This window comes from Haliotis cracherodii, unplaced genomic scaffold (genome assembly GCF_022045235.1).
Source record: "Haliotis cracherodii isolate W230 unplaced genomic scaffold, xgHalCrac1.p SCAF_11, whole genome shotgun sequence".
NCBI lineage: Eukaryota > Metazoa > Mollusca > Gastropoda > Lepetellida > Haliotidae > Haliotis > Haliotis cracherodii.
The window spans coordinates 29,215,261-29,235,641 of record NW_027266266.1 but is presented as its reverse complement, the minus strand read 5'-3'; the positions used below and the strand labels follow the sequence as shown (position 1 = coordinate 29,235,641).

Here is a 20,381-nt window from a genome sequence, read left to right as displayed (position 1 = left end):
AATAGCGGAGGCATCCCTTTGAATGTAGTCTATGAATGTATACAATAATCATTCAGCCTTTGTCCCAAACCCTCAAGTAATCAGGAATGTGAACAGGCACACAGTGCAAGGACAAAAGCTTACTCCCATGTGGTTTGGAATTAAGACTGGAAAAAAAATCTGAAAAAAACCGTGCAGAGTTGAAACGCATTATAAGAAGCACAAAATGTTCAAGTTGGAGGGTCTTTCATTTCTAAAAGGATATGTTTATCTCGTTCAAATCCATTTGGTCCACAATAGAGATGATTAGTGGCACAAATAACAGTTCCCCTATTCCTGCTATGGCCATAACTAGCTACATAGTGATGACTAGTGAGAAAGTTACAGAATGGTAGAACAATTTTAAGAATGTAAGCAGCTCTACCATTTGACATGTTATTTAGAATTCATTCAGGGTTTACTAAAGACCGTCCATGCACAGGTCACCATGTAAGACTCCAGACAGAAGCTAAGAAAGCAATTTTTGATCAGGAGTACATGTGCATATTTCTTGATATTGAAAAGATATACAATTTGATTTTACACCAAAGGTTACTTTACAAACTTGGTACGAAGGGTGGCATGTTCAGATGGATTCATTCATGTGTGTTTTGGGACAAAACTTTCTGGCTTTCACATCAAGGATGTGAAATTAGACCAGTTTTGTTTAATATTATGATCAATAATGTTTTCACTAACCTTCTGATAATATGACACTGCACAGACCTTGGTTTGTCGTGGAGATAATGTAAAAAATGTTTTGGCGTAGTTATTGCTGGGTGTTCAAAATACATCTCTCAAAATGAGTTGCAATGAAAAATCCTTTAAGAGATGAGTTATCTCTGAGGATATAACTAAAATGCTGTGTCAGAGTTTAAATTCCTGTGAGATTATTTTGATCAGAGACTTTCATGGTCAAGACACATATTCCATCTGTGCAGACATTGTAACACTTACTAATCTCGTCAAGTTTTTGTCCAAAAGTCAATGGTGAAGCTGATAAGTCTGCCATGTAATTGCTATATAAAACGCTGATTCTATCAAGACTTCACTGTGACTACCAACTTTTCATCTCTGCTTCTAAAAGCCATCTCATCAAGCTTGATCACATTCAATCAACAGACCTAAGAATTTGCACTGGTGCATTTGTAACAACTCCAGTCTCAGCTCTTCAGGTTGGGTGTTCCAATATGCTCTAAATGTTCTTCTTCCAGACATCACTTGTATACTTTCTGAAGATGAAGGCTACGAACAGACATTCATTCATGTTTTTTATCACAGTGTCAAGTATGTCATGTGCGACTGGTCTCATGGCAAGAATTGGTTGGGCTGGAACATTCAGAAATTGGCAGCACAACATGGAGTGTCACTTGAATCAAGTGGATCCATCCTCACCTTCTAAACCTGCTCTCTGGCTTCTCCTTAATCCAGGATTGTGTTAGGAACTGAATTTAGTTGTTTAGAGGAATATGAATATATATGAGGGCAATTTCTGTGGATTTTCTGCAAGAATGTTTCACAGATTTTAGACACAGTTGTACTGACACCTGCAAGGATGCTTACATGGTTCATACTGCTGGGGCTTTCTCGATCTCTGATGAGACCGGTCCTATTTATGAATATTAAGTATATTTCATGTGATCTTGTGTGGGTTCCCAAGCTCAGGTCGGTTGGCAGGGTAATGAAATAGCAGATAATCTAGGTCATGATTGCTAGAAGATGAGGATGAGTTCTGAAATCAGGCCTTGCGAAAGAGATTACGAATAAGCCATTGCAAAGATGGTTTACATAAATGGGCAACATATGTGGGATATTGGTTCTACTGGACGACATATACACAGACTCTGCTCAGGATTTACAGTTATAAAATTTGTCATCATAACAGACTTTATGATTTTGATGAAGTTGTTACCTAGATCTTGTCTTGGTCACTCTGCACTAAACACCCTCTCTGTGACCAATGTAGTGATAATATGCATGAAACAGTTCAGCATTACCTGTTGGAATGTACTGGTTATGATAACAGAAGACAAAATCAGGCAAGCAGGAGACTCTGTTATGCTAAAGCATCATCTTTTTTTCTGAAACTAAAGAAACGTGTTTGATTGATGTTTTAATTCACTTCATTAAGCAGAGTATTCTGTCATTTCCTCACAGTATATTGTACATACATTTTCCATCTTCCCGAGGCAAGGGCGTTAACTGACTATTAAAGTTCGGTTTCAACCCTAGCCGAACTGGGCTGGAATTCCAGAGTTATATTTTGGCTGGACTAACAAGTCTGTATATAGTCCAATCAAAATTGGGGTAGCAAACTATACATCCAGTACATAAATAATATGTATTACAACATGCAGATTTCGGTCAACTGCAGGATTTGCAAAGTATGTGTACCGCCATCTGGGCATCGACAGATGTTTTGCAGATCTTTTGATCTTATTTATTAATCAAAGGGGCACTGATCTAAAGCAATTCCCTTGGACTGGTTGTTGCCTTCATTATTGTTTTCTCCCCATGAGTACCTGGATGGTATAGGAGAAATCTAGAACAGTTCGCGACCTTTGCTGCGCCATTCGTAAGCTCATTAGCTTTTGTGTATAATATAAGGGCATATGGTCAAATACAGTTTTCGAGATAATAAGGAAATGTAGGTATCTTTGTGGGTAGCATCAGTAATGATGATGAAGTTTTGATAAGTCACTTGGTTGGTAATTGTGCAATTTTCGTTTTCACTATTTTGACTTGCAACACAGTAAATATTTCACCTGAGCATTGCTCATTTTATCGTGTGTATATTTTTACAGTCAAAATGTGTAAAATTTTCACTTAGAAAATTTATTAATCGCCTAAATATTCAATTATTTTACAAATTGACTGAAAAATATGTCCATCTGTATTATTATGATAATGAATTCCAATCATTTTTATATTTAATATCACAAAGTGACTGAAAATTTTAGGATTGAAAGCACATTTCTATATTGTTTGGCTTCTAATACAAGCATAATTAATCTATTGTGATGTTTTAAGTCCTTTTTGAGCATCTTAATCATTTTTAGTCAATCTGTTAAATAAATGGACAGATTTTAATTTTAAGAAATTAATTAACATGTGCCCTTCGTCGAAATCTTCATAGATCACAGATAACCAATCAGTGTTAAACATGCGTAAAACAAATATTGCCTCCAAATTTATTTAGCTGTCCTTGCAGACAGTAGCCCAGTGTCTTGTCATGCTCTTTTGCATTAGCGAGCAAATCGACTCACGGCAGCTAGTGAGTTCCAGTGGGAGTGTCAGACGACCAAGAGGAAGCCAGAGATTAGTGCCCCTTTAAGGAGCTCATGTGATTTTATTCACTACAAAGGATAAGACCCATTTTATTACAATATAGATCTTGATTATCAGTCAGATCATCCACTTTTCTTAAAGCAAAAGCAAGTGATATGAGAGATGGCATCTGATTGGTCAATAGGAGGGACACAGAAGGGACATAACCTGTAATTGCCACTGGTGGTGCTATGATCGAGTCTTGAAATTCTAGCCTAGTTCGGCAAGGTTGGTAACTGAACTTTTATAGTCAGTTATCTCCCTTGCCTAAGGAAGATGCCATTTTCCTACATGGTAAATTCCTTTGATGCAGTAAATCTACTTGTATTTATGATCAGTTTACTAACATTTACCCATTATGATAGGATCAGTTAACTAACAGTTACCCATTATGATATGATAAGTTTACTAACAGTTACCCAATATGATAGGATCAGTTTACTAACAGTTACCCAATATATGATCAGTTTACTAACAGTTACCCAATATGATAGGATCAGTTTACTAACAGTTACCCAATATATGATCAGTTTACTAACAGTTACCCAATATGATAGGATCAGTTTACTAACAGTTACCCAATATATGATCAGTTTACTAACAGTTACCCAATATGATATAATCAGTTTACTAACAGTTACCCAATATATGATCAGTTTACTAACAGTTACCCGATATTATAGGATCAGTTTACTAACAGTTACCCAATATGATAGGATCAGTTTACTAACAGTTAACCAATATGATAGGATCAGTTTACTGACAGTTACCCAATATATGATCAGTGTACTAACAGTTACCCAATATGATATGATCAGTTTACTAACAGTTACCTAATATATGATCAGTTTACTAACAGTTACCCAATATATGATCAGTTTACTAACAGTTACCCAATATATGATCAGTTTACTAACAGTTACCCAATATGATAGGATCAGTTTACTAACAGTTACCCAATATATGATCAGTTTACTAACAGTTACCCAATATGATATGATCAGTTTACTAACAGTTACCCAATATATGATCAGTTTACTAACAGTTACCCAATATGATAGGATCAGTTTACTAACAGTTGCCCAATATGATATGATCAGTTTACTAACAGTTATCCAATATGATAGAATCAGTTTACTAACAGTTAACCAATATGATAGGATCAGTTTACTGACAGTTACCCAATATATGATCAGTGTACTAACAGTTACCCAATATGATATGATCAGTTTACTAACAGTTACCCAATATATGATCAGTTTACTAACAGTTACCCAATATATGATCAGTTTACTAACAGTTACCCAATATGATATGATCAGTTTACTAACAGTTACCCAATATGATAGGATCAGTTTACTAACAATTACCCAATATGATATGATCAGTTTACTAACAGTTACCCAATATATGATCAGTTTACTAACAGTTACCCAATATATGATCAGTTTACTAACAGTTACCCAATATATGATCAGTTTACTAACAGTTACCCAATATGATAGGATCAGTTTACTAACAGTTGCCCAAAATGATAGGATCAGTTTACTAACAGTTATCCAATATGATAGGATCAGTTTACTAACAGTTAACCAATATGATAGGATCAGTTTACTGACAGTTACCCAATATATGATCAGTGTACTAACAGTTATCCAATATGATATGATCAGTTTACTAACAGTTACCCAATATATGATCAGTTTACTAACAGTTACCCAATATATGATCAGTTTACTAACAGTTACCCAATATGATATGATCAGTTTACTAACAGTTACCCAATATGATATGATCAGTTTACTAACAGTTACCCAATATGATAGGATCAGTTTACTAACAATTACCCAATATGATATGATCAGTTTACTAACAGTTACCCAATATATGATCAGTTTACTAACAGTTACCCAATATATGATCAGTTTACTAACAGTTACCCAATATATGATCAGTTTACTAACAGTTACCCAATATGATATGATCAGTTTACTAACAGTTGCCCAAAATGATAGGATCAGTTTACTAACAGTTATCCAATATGATAGGATCAGTTTACTAACAGTTAACCAATATGATAGGATCAGTTTACTGACAGTTACCCAATATATGATCAGTGTACTAACAGTTACCCAATATGATATGATCAGTTTACTAACAGTTACCCAATATATGATCAGTTTACTAACAGTTACCCAATATATGATCAGTTTACTAACAGTTACCCAATATGATATGATCAGTTTACTAACAGTTACCCAATATGATATGATCAGTTTACTAACAATTACCCAATATGATATGATCAGTTTATTAACAGTTACCCAATATATGATCAGTTTACTAACAGTTACCCAATATATGATCAGTTTACTAACAGTTACCCAATATATGATCAGTTTACTAACAGTTACCCAATATGATATGATCTGATTACTAAGAGTTACCCAAAATGATATCACTTCAGTATTTTTTGTAATTAAGTACATGTATGATACGTGACTTTAGGAATAGTATAATACTTGTGAATACCCTACCTCTTTTACATCATAGTTATAGATCCTGTATTTTAGCTGTCATCACACTATAAAAGCTACAGATGGACCTACTCAAGCTCTGTTGCAAAGGGCAAACCAATGAAATGCACACAAGATATGAGATTCCCTGAGTCCTTGTCTCTCCCACCAGAGATATCACAAAGGTGGTGCACTACTTGTAAAAGGCCAAGAGGAAGAATCTTCGAAGGAGACGATTAAGGCACTGTCCTCTATGTCTGTGGATGCAGTAGATCTGTACACCCAGACGTTCCTCGGACAAGAGGCCATGGCAGGAAGCTGTAAAGTTGTACAGCCTACGGCTTCCTCAGAGGCCCAGTTGTTAACACAATCAGATGCCACGTCCACATTCTTCTTGAACATGCTACAAGACATGTTAAAGAGATCCAGGGTAGAATAGGCCTTCAGCAGCCCATGCTTGCCATAAACGGCAACTATGCTTGTCGTTAAAGGCAACTAATGGGATCGGGTAGTCAGGCTCGCAGACATGTTTAATGCATGTCATCATATCCAAATTGCATGGATCGATGCTCATGATGTCAATCATTGGATTGTCTGGTCCAGACACGATTATTTTACAGACCACTGTCATATAGCTGGAATATTGCTGAGTGCAAACAAACAAACAAACATGCTAAAGCAGTAACAAGGAGGGATGCAGGCCATGTTTCACCAGAGGTCAGATATTAAGAAGAAACAGCCAACCCTGAAGAACCAGAAGAATTCTGCTGCAAAAGTCCATTAGGGGCACAAAAAGTCAAACAACGTAGTATAAAGAGACTACATTGAAAACTTTGTCTCTTCAGGCTTGGTCAGGCTGGCCAGGATATGCCAGTAACCGTGAGTCCCTATGAAGAAAGCCATCAAGTCATCTTTGACTAAACCACTTAAAAACAGTCACAGGCACCTTACAGTGGATTGTGTTGTCGGGGTTGTTGACAGCTCTGGGAAGGTTGGGACACGAAAAATACATATCCCAGCACTCAGCAAAGACTTGAAGCCACCAGATCTTATCTCTGTCCTGTTCGTGGGACATTGACGCATTGGAGGCACAGCATGTAGAGTTAACAACTCCTGTATTTTTTATCATTAAAAATTCACTAAATTAGAGCATTGCCTACCAGCCTTGCATCCTGGAACTCAATGGAACATTTGGTCAAGACCATACTGAGTCTGGAAGGACCAACTGTTGAGGTTCAATGAAAGGGGTTTGGAGATACAAATATACCAGTAGTTCTATGGAAGTTTACTATGTGTATGTATTTACTCAGGTCCTTGACATTATTCTGAATTCAGACATTTGGCGGTGATTCTGTTTATCATTAAACCTAAATATTTGGTTAAAACAACAGATAATGAGTTGTTTTAGGAATCTTTCAGTACCCCAAATGTCTGAATTTGAGAGGACGGGAATAATCATGGTTATTGGGGTTAAAGTTTCTTCTCTCAAGATTCGTTTAACTGTTAATTTATCCAGGGTATTACTAGATGGACGAATCCATCAGTCTTTGTGGAATACAGCATGCATGTAAGGTAATTACAAGAATTGTCAAAAACCTCCTGTATGAAGAGAAGGAAAAGATTCCAGGAAAAGCAATGATTCTGTTTCTTACAAAAGGCAGACTGGAACATTCTGATATTTTATGTCAATCATTATGGGGTTTTGTTTGATGAAAGCTCCTTTCATTGCTGTTTGATCATTGCTATATCATCATATATGTTGTTAATTTAATCTGTAATTGTTCTCTTTAGATATTCCATGAGATATGTGCAGTACAACCCCTCAAGAAGATAGCAAGCAGCCCCAATGCTGTGGCTTCAAAACTAGCAGCAGAGGCTCTGAAGGTGATAGGTGAAAAAATCCCACATCGTTTGTCACAGCAGGTGCCGCTATGGACTGTCAATGATGTCTCCTACTGGGTCTCTCAGGTACCACTAGTTACCACTATGTACTCAACTGGTTTTTGACTGGTGAAGCTGTCATTACCTATGTTGTCCCTTGTCAACAGGTTACTGGTGCTAGCATTCTGTTTGTCTACTCAGCAGACATATAGATGTTTTTAATATCTTGCACTAATCCAATTTAATGATAAACAATACCCAATTCACTGACCAGTTCACACACACTACCAGTTCACTAACAGCAACATTATTCCTACTGATGTGTAGGGAGATGGCACTGTGATTGGTGACCGCCTGTTGTTGTTGCAATGGCACAGACAGAATAGTCTTTTTCTTTCCAATAAATATATCTGTGTATATAAGCATAATGTGCATACGACAATGCTCATGCACTGACTAAGTGCATCAAAAGCAGCCTTTTCAAGAATTTGTCAGTTTCAGGAGATTTTGGGATCCATTTGCCCTTCATGTTTGTTTTTGTTGTTTTGAAAACAGCATTCCCAGAAACATCGCCATTATCATAATATGTATATCATCACATGCACCAGTCCAACCTATTATTGAAAAATGCAACTTTCTCAGGTCAACATACAGGACATAGTGTTGGGGTTTTTACTCAGAACTATAACTCTGTCTTAAAAGATCTTCGGGAGCAGACATGTTGGCTTGCCTTATCTCACTGTACAGACTGTGACTCTTTTGATGAATATTAATTGATATTTGATATTATTCCTACTAAGACTGAATGAGATGATGTTCCAAATCTGCTGGCAGAAACTGAACACGCCAAACTTGAAGACCGAGTAACCACCATCTTTGATAGATGCTGACTCACTGAAACCATAGGTCAATTCTACACAAATAATTACTCTTGACTTGTCCTTGGGTCGTTGTTTTCACATATTGACCTCGTCAAGAGTAATCATTAGTTTTGTTATACCGAAATTCACTTTAAAGTTTATGAAGCCTTTAAACTGTCCCCAGTTTCATTACAGTAGCTTAGCTGCGGACCGTAAAATGTTAGTGTACCAGATGCCATCTTGTTTTCTAGCAGATGAGTCAATAACGCAAGTGTCAGTGTCAGGTCAGATGTATTGGGGGTCTACATGGAAATGCTTTGTTTCGTCATGTGGTATGGATTAACCAATGGAATTGCAAGATTCATAATTGAGATATAACAAACAACTATGTTGACCTGGTCCAGGGTGGGGTTATGAAAGGTAATGTTTTGGTCTTATGACAAGAAATGATCAGCCAACATGAGCAGATTTTCAGGGCATGGCATCGTGGCCCTGGTCCCTATACTACTGTGTAGGTCAGGTCATAGGTAAACTAGTTATCACGCTCAGGGGCAATCACAAACTGGGAAGTTGGACACAAATATAATGGTAGTTCTATGGAAGTTTACCACATGTATGCTCATGTCCTTGGCATTATTCCAGAATCTGGCCTTTTGCTTACTTACTTACTTACTTTGGAGATTTAACGTGCGCTTTCCGACTGATGCGTATTTCGCACATGGGCCCGGCCAGGCCATTTAATGTGTTTCCGAAAGGGGCGAAAGTGGTGTGTGCAACCCAAGAGGGGGCTTTAGGGGTGTTGGGGAGAACCATGGCCTATTGAGGTGATTCAGGTTTAAATATGTTACAGTCAGCGTCTATAATCAGGTAAAATGTATATTGCCTGAAATATGAAACTGGATTGTAGACAGATTGACTGATTGACTCCTTAATTTAATCTCCTCATTTTATTTCGGATCTGTTTTAATCTTACGAAGATCAAAAGGAGCTTCTCTGAGTATGCAGTTTACACAATATTTTGGAATCAATCAAATGTCAACACATCACTAACTATCTTTGTTTTCTTGTATAAGAGTTTTGTATATATTTATGCAAAGTTTGTTTGTCAGCACCCCCAGTCTGTGCTGCTGATATCTCTCAAAAGATTTATGTCATGTTGGGAAGAATTGACTAAGTAAGAGATGTGGGGTGCCCATGTTAAATGTTGGTCAAAAGTTACTCCTACACATTTTGCTTCGTTCTGGAATGTAATTTGTTCATTATTAAGTTGTAATATGGGTGAAGTAAGACGAGTTCTATGGATGAACAACTTCTTTATTATAACTAGCACTAATTATAATAAAGAAGTTGATCATCCATAGAACTCGTCTTACTTCATCACACCAACTTCTAAATGCCACTAAAAGAAGTTGTAATATGGGTGTTGAATTTGGCATAAAGTTTTTTTTTAATAATAAGCCATGGTTTTTTGTGTGTTGATTTTGGATCCCCAAGTGGAAGCCCGGTTTTGGATTTGATTACGACAGGTTGAATTTGAAGAGGTCCAAAGATGAGATGAGATGTTGTCAGCAAATTTTGCTGTTGATATATTTTTAGGTGAGTTTGGAAAGATGCCATCAATCATGAGTGTCAAAAACTTTACTGAAATCTATGAATACATGTATTGTCACTGTGTATTGTTTTTTTGTTTTTTTCTTATGTCTTGTTCAAAATGTAAAATATGATCTAAAGTTTGCCGGTTTGAAGTGAAGCCGTTTTGGTCCTCCTTTTTGAGATTGGAAATTTGGAACTTGAGCCTGTTTATGATAATGGTTTCAGTAATTTTACATATGTGTAAGGTGAGTGACATGGGTTTGATAGGAGTCATTTGGGGATTTCCCTGGTTTAAGAACTGGTACCACCATGGCTGATATCCAAATTTTGGGGACAGTTCCAGAGTTCCAAATTTGGTTATATAGAGAATCTCACCCAAATGTCTTTTGATATCAAATATATCAACACAAGTTGATAAAAGTGGAAAAAGTCTGAGGCTTGCTGTTACTTTTGAATGTCAGAATAAGCATAAACAATTCACAACAAAGGGCGTGGTTCTTAAAGCCATCCTGTCCAAGGACTTTTGATCTCGAGGCTAGGTCGACCTAGTCAACATGCAGTCAGTGGCTAAGGGCTCGTTCAAGTGGATAATGGTATATCAGGACCATCTCATTAAGTATTGTGAACAATTATGTTCAAACAATATCACACAATATATTCTGTTTCTGCAGCTGAGTGAGTTAGTTGGGTTTAACGTCGCTTTTAACATTATTCCAGTTATATCACGGCGTGTCAGCTTAATGTGGGAGGAAAGCCCGAAGTGATGCAGGTTTCAGACGTTTACCACTTCGGTGAAACCCACGAGCACGGGTATGGTGCTGACAAACCTAGAAACATAATCGGGGTGAACCAGGATTCGAACCCACAATCATAGATTTCTGGCGTGTCCAGGGGACGCAACTCTGCACAGCGAATCGCGGCGCCTTTGACGACTGGGCTACCCGTGCCCCCTTCTGCAGCTGAGCTGCATGTTAGGTCAATAAAGATAAGTAACATAAAAAAGGATTCCTGTGTTCTTTCATGTTTGAAGAAACAATCTATTCATTGTGGAAACATTTTTAATTACTCACAGAAGTTACTTTTATCTTTGTAAGATCAAAATAGATCTAAATTAAATGGGGGGATTAAATTAAGGAGTCTAATTCATTTCAGTCAATCTGTCTGAATCCTGTCTCATTTTCAGTCAATATGTACATTGCATGAGTGAATCAGTCATATATACATATTACCTGATTATAGAATTTGACTGTAACATGTACACCTAATTTTGGTCAAGCAACTGAATGCGATGTATGGAGCAATTAGGGATCCAATATTACTAGATTTAAGGTATGACCCTATTTAAATTAGAATCCTGGTTTGGGGGTTTAATCCTTTCTTATTCCAGTAGACTGTTAACTAGCCTGGATATTCTTAGATGTCAGAACCCACCATTCCCTGCAGTATATTTTGGCAGTGATGTAATAGAGGTTTTCTATCAAGCAATGGTATTCAAGGAATACTAACCCTATCATATCAGGGGTAATCCCCCCCACGTCCCCAATATTCTGCTTCAAGGATGGCTGATTTTGGAAAGAAGTATAGTTTTCCCACCTTATAGGGGTGTTTTGGGAGGCAGTCCAATGTTAGTTGCATGACTTATTATGGCTAGTTGATGAACTAATAGTATCTAGTAATATTGGATGAAAATCTGAAATTTTGTTTAGTGTGATGACGGCCAGAATACAAGATTTTGGTGGTACAGTCGTGCCCCGCTTATACGGACTTCAGATATCCGGAAACCTCGGTTCCCGGATGATTTTCATTTAAAACGAAATAATTACTACATAAATTTACCCGTATATACAGAAATTCACAAAATTGTCTCACTTATCCGGACAATACACTTCCGCTGGTGGTAATCCTTCCGCTGGTAGTAATCCTTTGATTCGTGAGAAGTCAATTAACCAAGTGACACTGAGTTACGTTTGAGACGAGCTTGTTTATTGTACATGTAATCCCCTTCGATAAATATGGCGTCTGTGGAGGTAGGAGGTTAAAGTTGTGTAAGTGTGGCCTGTCAACCAGCGAAACGTAAGCAACATGCGGTTACAGCACGCGAAAAAAGGGAAATTTGTCTGTTTATTCAAGTTTAGAAACCATCAGTAAGCATTATGGCACTGAATTTGGACATACCATAGGAAAATCAACAATTGGTGACATTTTAAAAGACAAACAGAAGTGGCTAAATCTCCTGTGTAGCAAAACACCAGAAGATGGAAGATGCATTACATCTTTGGTTGTTTGACATGACAAGCCGTAATATGTATGAATAAAGATTGAGTGGATGTATCTGTTTGCTCTGTCATCTGTCATGAGTTGCATAATTGAAGGGAAGTAACTCTTCCAGTAAGAAGCTGGTTTCAGTTATATGGAAATTTGTTTATATGGACGAATTGTGAAATGACTTTTCTAATTAATGTTGCTAGAGGCAAAGGATTATCTTATTGTCTTCAATTGTGTTTCCCCAAACAAAAGGTGATGTTACCGAATTGGAAGTGCATATGATTTTCTTATTAGTTTATAGCTAAAGCATACTTTACTGAGGTGGAGTTGGTGATATGATACAGTCGTAAGTGGAAAGTGAACATAGTGTATATTTCTTACAAATTATAGAGTTTAGTGTTTTAAATATAGATTTGACAATATTGATAAAAGTCATCTTATATAAGGCACCACAGAATCATGTCAGCTTGTGAGACTATTGTTGACGCTGTTATTTATGTAGTTTACGCAACAGGACCTCTGTTTTGAAGTTAAAGTCTCATTAGACATGTGTTTCCCCCAAATCAGCGCAAATAGCTGCAAGATTGCTAATGTGGCACTAAGCAATAATCACTGGCTCTGTTTCCCTGATACGGAAGTGATGTCACTAAACTGGTAGTGTATAGCCTGCAACCTCGGGGTATCGCGGTACATGTCATGTACGCTAAACGGAACAAAATGCACTCACTAACCTTTATGTTTATTCGTGTTCTCTGTATCAGATATCATTCATGTTATCAAACAATGCATATTTTACTGATAAAAGTTCATTATTTACATCAGTAGCTCCGAGTAAAAGCCGGGCCTCGCGCTCTGTTTGACAAGGGAGAGAACTCCATCGTATCGCGGTACAGAGAAAAGTTGTGTATGGAGGTCCGAATTGGACAAAAAGAGGACATAATTCTACCAACCACTTGATATGATCATGCCAGACATCAGTGATTTGTCCAGACAAGTGCAAAGACAGCACAAGTAAAATTCTAAATGTGTTATCAGCAATAGGTATTCAATGCATATTTACCGAAAAATAAGAGAACAATATTTTTATAAGTCAACATCAAAATATCAGAAATGATCTTTTAAGATTGTTTAAAAAAAATTGGATGACAATAATTTGTCACAAAATGGAAAAATGTTAAAAGTCAACAATAAATATATAAAAAGCACTCCTAGTATGCCCAAAGTATGTATTTATCTTTTGGTTAATAGTGAAGAACGTATTTCGAAGTTTGGCATTATGGCCCTTATGATCTCCCAATAGATTCTGGGCACAGAGCGGGAAAAATGTGCGGACTACGTAACTTCCGTTACCTCAATAGACGCCATGAATATGCAGATGGTCTAGTTCAGGTCGATAGAGAAAGTTTACTTGGGGAACTGCGGGTTATATAGTTGGCCATTGATAGATGGGGGTAAGGCAATATTACAACAGATGCCAGAAATATGTATCAACTGATTAATAACTCCTTACTTACAGCAGACGGAACATTCCGAGGAAATTGAAATTGTTTACGAAGTGAGCACTTCGTGGTTACTGATTTGCATTAAAAGACAGCCGCTAAGAGGCGTGTCCCGCGTGAACTATCGGAAATCACAAATGCCGCGATACGATGAATACCGCGGTACCATGGGGTCCGAGTATACATGTTCTTATTCCCGTTGTCAGAGGGCAAAGACTTTCTTAAAGTTATCTTGCATTAGACATGTGTTTCTCCAAACAGGAAGGAATGTCATTTAAACACCTTTCTAGTTATCCAGTATGGGTAAGCTTGTTTAATCTGGTTACTAGGATTCCAACATTCCAGGATTCTATTGTATGTGAGGCCAGTAGACCCCGAGTACAGAGACAAGAATGTATCATAATGAGCATGCATGCTGATTACATGTCACCTCTGATGGAGAATACATCACATGTATTCAGATAGCATGAAGTTGATGTCTTTCATCTTAGGGGACTTCAGTATCCCTTGCCATTAAGTGGGGCGGCAGGAATATAGGAACGGGTTTCGTATCTCTGCTTCACAATGGGGCAAATTTTCTCAATAACAAGTTGAGAAATGAAATTTTACACACTGATGTTACTAGTCATGATCTCAGATGAATTTGAAAATCGGTGTCTTCAATTAATTCTTTACAGATTTATGGCCCTTGTTCCATGCGGGAAATGGGGACACATTTTCTCAGAAACTACTGAAGTTACATGAATGAACGTTAGCAAGCTGATCTAAGAGATACTTCTCAAGACAATCGAACAATTAGTGCCATAAATTATTTTTTCCAGAGTTTCATTCCTTACAAATGTTTTAGGTTTTGTGCATCCAGTCTTTCCTGAGAAATTACATGAAAGTTTGCCTGCTTATAAGAGATACATTAGCTTCCATATTATTCACAATTTTATGAACAAACAAAATTATGCTGTGCCTCATGGTGGGGGATAGTGATTTTTCTGTTTTCCTGTTGTTACTATATTGTAAGTCACATCATTGTTCAAAAGGGGCACCATCATTTACCTTACAGCTAAATACAACTTGAGCTTCGTCTTCTAACACAAAACATTCACTGCATAAAACCTTGGACATCGTCATTGGTGCATCAATCTCTGTTGATTTTCTGAATACCAAATGACTTAGAGCCACTTCCAAGTTTAACAAGAGCCATTTTATGTTTTGAATTACTAATATTACTATTGCATTTACAATCAAATAAAGATTTAATAATGCATAGAAGTTCAGAGACTTGCTATTTGTTACTGATACTCACAGGAAGAATCTTTGACATTAATAAGTTGGTAAAATCTTACCTTCTGAGATATCCACACATTCAGAAAATCAAAAACTAAACATAAGATATTTCAGTCCCAGACAAGTTCTGCCTTAAAATATCAAAATTCTGTGGTAAAATTACCAAACTTCTGCAATAAAAATATGACCATTTCCCCCTCAAATCAATAAATGATATGATAAGGCTATTAGCAGATGAAGTTTTATCTTCAAATCACTTGAGCGTGCAACATCTCGCTATTGAAAACGCAAATCAAAATCCGAAACAAACTGATTGCATCATTGAATAATAGTTATCATTGCATAAAACATTACATTATGCAACTATATATTCTTTGTGTCAGTGATATGTATTTATGGTAAGATGTAAATATAGATTATGAAGTCAAGTCATTATACCACAAGGTTGTTTAAAAGTGAGAATTATTTATTTCCAATTTCATTTTATTGTAAAATTCATATTTTGTATGTTTGAATTGTGTGTTAAATGTTCAGGCATCATTTGAGTGCAGAATTTTGAGAGAAAAGCTTGAAAATAATAAAAATTGAGAGATGGATAAAACACAATTTTTGCTATTTTTCTGCAATTCTATGGCTAGTCAAAATTTCTTCAAACCTTTCCATGATCACAGTATCACAGAATTTGTCTGGGGCTGATCTATAAAATGAGTTGCTAGTTAGGGTCATTGATAGTGAATGTTACCTGCAATAACTATGTACAAGTCACATAATACTTTGTCAAGAAAGGAAGTGTTCCCCATTACAACATTTGTTATGTTTCCAAGGTTGGATTCAGCAAGTATTCAAGTCATGTGGAGGAAGCTGAGGTCGATGGTGACCTGCTGCTTGTACTCAATGATGATGACCTCCGGGAAGGCCTGCAGATGACCTCCAGCATTGTCAGAAAGAGGTAGGAGCCACTTTAAACACTCTAAATACCTCTATCTATGTGTTATGTGTTGTGGGATATTTAGCTGAGTACTAATGGTCTTATGGATTCCCCAATTAGGGCTGATCAACAGATATAAGGGAATGTCAAATTTATTATACTTCCTGTGCAGTTTTCTGAACTTGGCATCGTGAAGTAGGCCACCTAGTTTTCTACTTACTTGGCTTCAATTGTGTTTACATCAAAAGTCAATCTGCAGGTGCGATTCTCTGTATGCCACATGTTACATGCACACTTCTAAAGGAAGGATTACCCAAACATAGGAAGAATGATAAATACACACAGATGAAATCACTGAAAGACCAGTAGCCCTGATACTCAAAGGTGTCATCTGTTGTCCTTTCTGGTGGCACATCTAGCTGCCATCCTGTTTTGGTTTCGAGATGATATATACTTTGACAGACACAATGCGGAGCATGGAAAGTCTTTTATAAGTGATCGTAGAGCTAAGACAATCATAAGTCTGATACTTTAACATAGATTTATGACAGTCATAGCACTATGATCGATTTGTGGAAGCATTCCAATTCTAAATATGTCAAATGTCAGATGACTGGTTTGTAATTGGCCTGTTTTATAATTAAGAATTGACTGACACTTTGTGTGAGTTCATTGGAGTATGAAACTGCATAGAGTGAGGGCCAAACTGTATGAACATCGGAGCTTGTGAAGACGTTCATACAATGTTTGGCCCTTACTCTGTGAAGGTTCATACTCCAATGAACTCACACATAGTGAAAGTCAATGCTTATACTTTTTTATATCCCTATTTTATACCTCGAGGGATGTAGCACTAGATCTATATGTGTGACTTTATGTTTACACTGACAGCCATACAACAACCAGCTGTATTGCGGAATTAAATAGTTCCCCAAAAAGATAGGTGACATGAGCTTAAGTATGCTCAACTTGCTTTACAGAAATGTCTGTTGTGGTATGTTTACAAAAAATATATGTAAATAATATCATCATTTGGTGAGAAAGGTCTGTTAAGAACTACCTCGTAATACATTTACATCAAGTACAAGACGTCAAAATAGCCGACACGATAAACGTGAAAGGAGAGATTTCTGAATCTGTTAATGAACCTGTGGAGGTTACATGTGTTGGTCACCATTGACCAGTTGGCCCATAGTTGAAAGATGATTGTAAATATTTGTGAAATAGATACTTAAAGGTAAATTCATAGATTGCTGCAGACTGTAACTGTCAGTCTAGACATGGGTCAAGTCGAAACTACGATAGTGCATATTCATTTCTCAATTTTGTTCACTAGCATGGGTCGTAGCAAGGATATTCATGAACAATCATGTAGTCAAACTCTCCGACGTTTCTGTATGCTTAAACGCTGCGTTTAAGATTGAATGATGAGAAACAACCCCTTCTGTATTTATTTGTGCTCGGGAATTTCCAGGGGTGCCCCCAGGAACGTGGAATTAGTCCGCCAGTTTATACATTATTTCAAGAATACAGTCTCGTGAAAAACATATGAACGTCAAAATGTGTTGTTCATACAATTATGAACTTCAGTTTTGTGGTCATGCGACCAACCTCTCGTCCAATGGAAAAGCTGTATATCGTGTAAATTTCACAATGAAAATTATTACAAAATCATCTGCATATATAAGATGAGAAATGAGAGTATTGTCCACAAACAGTCGCACACAACTTGTTCTGTTTTACTCTTATCGTTGAGTTTACATTACTCTGCACATTGCCTCATGTTCAAATCCACAACAAATCTCTCGCAAAGGACATTCTCATGTTATAAAATCCCAAATTTAAACCCCTATTGAAGAACTATAGGTTGACATCATTGGAGGTTTAAAACAATGCGTTGGCTGCATATGTGATAATGACTATTTGCATATTGCTATGTACAAAGGGTTGGAGTACAGTTGTCTGTATGAAGTGACAACATGTAAAGGCTTGCGGTGTATACAAGTTTGCTTTATACAGGTACGCATATGTATATACAAGAAGCACTATGTCCCAGGTCAGCACATAGTGGTAGTGGTTGTTGTGTTGGTGCCCTGAGACCATCTTGCCCAACCCGAGCTATGCTGAGGGCTAGACCTTCCTCTCTTTTGTCTCTTGACCAAGGCTCCTATATCCAAGGTCATCTAAAACTGATTAAGTCATAAATATAAACAACAGTAACAATCACAAGTGACATAGTTGAACAGCTCATTCAGGTTAGCCGACAGTTGATGTACAATACAATGGGGATTAGCATCTTAAAGTAATGGCAGTTAAGTGGTTCTAGACATATACATATCATGGCTACAGGGCAATTAACCTTTGGAATTAAATGTCTATTCAGATAAAAGTTGTCCCTAATCAGTTGCTGTTACAACTAAAACATGCAATTCTCCCTCAAGGTCATACTAAGTAATAAGAAAAAAGTTGAAATGAAACTAAAGCTGTCATAGGCTGGAAGTAGTAAGGTAGTCGATAAAATGTGCACCCCAGTCGCTTCTCAGCAGGATCAGTGGTCCGAGTGTTCTGAAGACATGGTATGTTGTCTGCCGTCCTTGTATCCATACATCCATATTATAGCTGACTACTTTCAATTATGCTGTAATTGCAACTCTTTTCGCCATTACTACTGTTTAAAATGTAATGAAATTTGGTTAATGTGTAGTCAGTAGTGGGCTCAGCATATGTATTTTTGCTATATTTTATATTTTTACCTTGATTTGTTTTTTGCACATCCATCATTCTGAAAGCTGAACTTCTTATAGCTGTTTCTTCTGGATAAACATGTCAACTAATGTGATATAAGTGTAGTTAGTAGTAGGGCTTATCACGTATCAGGGTTGATTGATAAGTTCTGAGCATCATATAGAAGGAATTGTGTAATAGTGAAATCTTTTGTTGTGGATATTATATGATATTCTGGATATTATATGATGACAACGTATTTGAGCAAACTGTCTATCTGACAGGTCAGTAAAATAAGCAGGAGTCTGTGACCTTTGGAAAATGGACAAACTTGAAGAATGACTAATATACCAAACTGTTTCACTTATGATTATTATTTTTTAAAATACCAGATTTGCCATCATATAAGCACCCTACTCAAATATGTGTCCCTCTTTTGACCAATCTGCAAGTAATCTTTATAAGTGCCAAGTACCAATTCCAAAAGTTTGACTTTACTTGAAAGTCAAGTGAGCGACTCCACTTGGTTCCCGAGGTTCTCAGCTGCACAGCACAAAACACCTGTTTGTGGCCATTACCCAGCCAGTCTTCTTATGATGACATCATACTTTGTTGAAATCATGAGGATTTTATTGTTAATTTGATAATGATGGTTATAACAAGATGCAAGGGATCATCAAAGACATTTAACCTTAGTAGACACAGACATTGTTTTCATTTTTTCTTATAATCTGTCAGCACCATGCCCGCGTTCGTAGGTTTCACCAAAGTGGTAAACATCAAAGACCTGCATCACCTTGGTCTTTCCTCCCACATTAAGCTGACACGCTGTGATATAATTGGAATACTGTTCAAAGAGGCATTAAAACCCAACTCACTCACCACAATCTATTTACCTACATTTTCTGAAATTCAGAATAAATGTTATTCTCCATTATAAAGTTGAAGTGTCTAAAAAATCAAGAAAATACATTTTTTTAGATAGAAAAGTGAGATAACTGTGTTTTTGCATATTTAGAAGCAGTTATTAGTCCTCATAATTTAGGGATTTTTGTATATCAATGCTGACAACTTTTGAAAAGGATTTGTCTTTGTCGTCTTTTTAAACTGTTGACTATACATCAAGATGAGCTACAGTGCCATGGCACTATTTTATGGAAGGGGATCTGTGCCAAACCTCCTTCTCTTGTTTAGTATCTACTTGACACATTGTCCATTTGTTCACACTGGTCAAATGCTGGTTATTTGCTTCATGCAAAGTGCAATATAGAATTATTAAAGGAGCATAACAGAGTTTTCTTACCAATCCCTTTCTATAGATGTTTTGCACACAATCTGCCACAGGAATGTAGCATTTGAAGGATCATGCATATGTCTTGTGGTGTCAATATTGGGTCTTCTGTTTGATGCATGTTCGTAATTCGAAGTCCATTGATTCTATTTATGGTTAACCATGCAGAGACCGGCATATAGGTTCTTTGGACAAGGT

General features: G+C 36.8%; 1 protein-coding gene across 6 annotated transcripts in view; it reads left to right on the top strand.

Moving 5' to 3' along the window:
* Positions 1-20,381, top strand: part of LOC139456407 (NAD(+) hydrolase sarm1-like) — a 47,575-nt gene that overhangs the window by 9,926 nt on the left and 17,268 nt on the right. For all 6 annotated transcript variants that reach the window (XR_011652531.1, XR_011652532.1, XM_071238108.1 and 3 more), the window contains 2 exons: positions 7,653-7,829; positions 16,065-16,189. Coding sequence is in view for 4 of the 6 variants with exons in the window: in XM_071238108.1 (XP_071094209.1) it covers positions 7,653-7,829; positions 16,065-16,189 (302 nt within the window). In the remaining 2 variants the exon portion in view is untranslated. The remainder of the gene's footprint in view (positions 1-7,652; positions 7,830-16,064; positions 16,190-20,381) is intronic.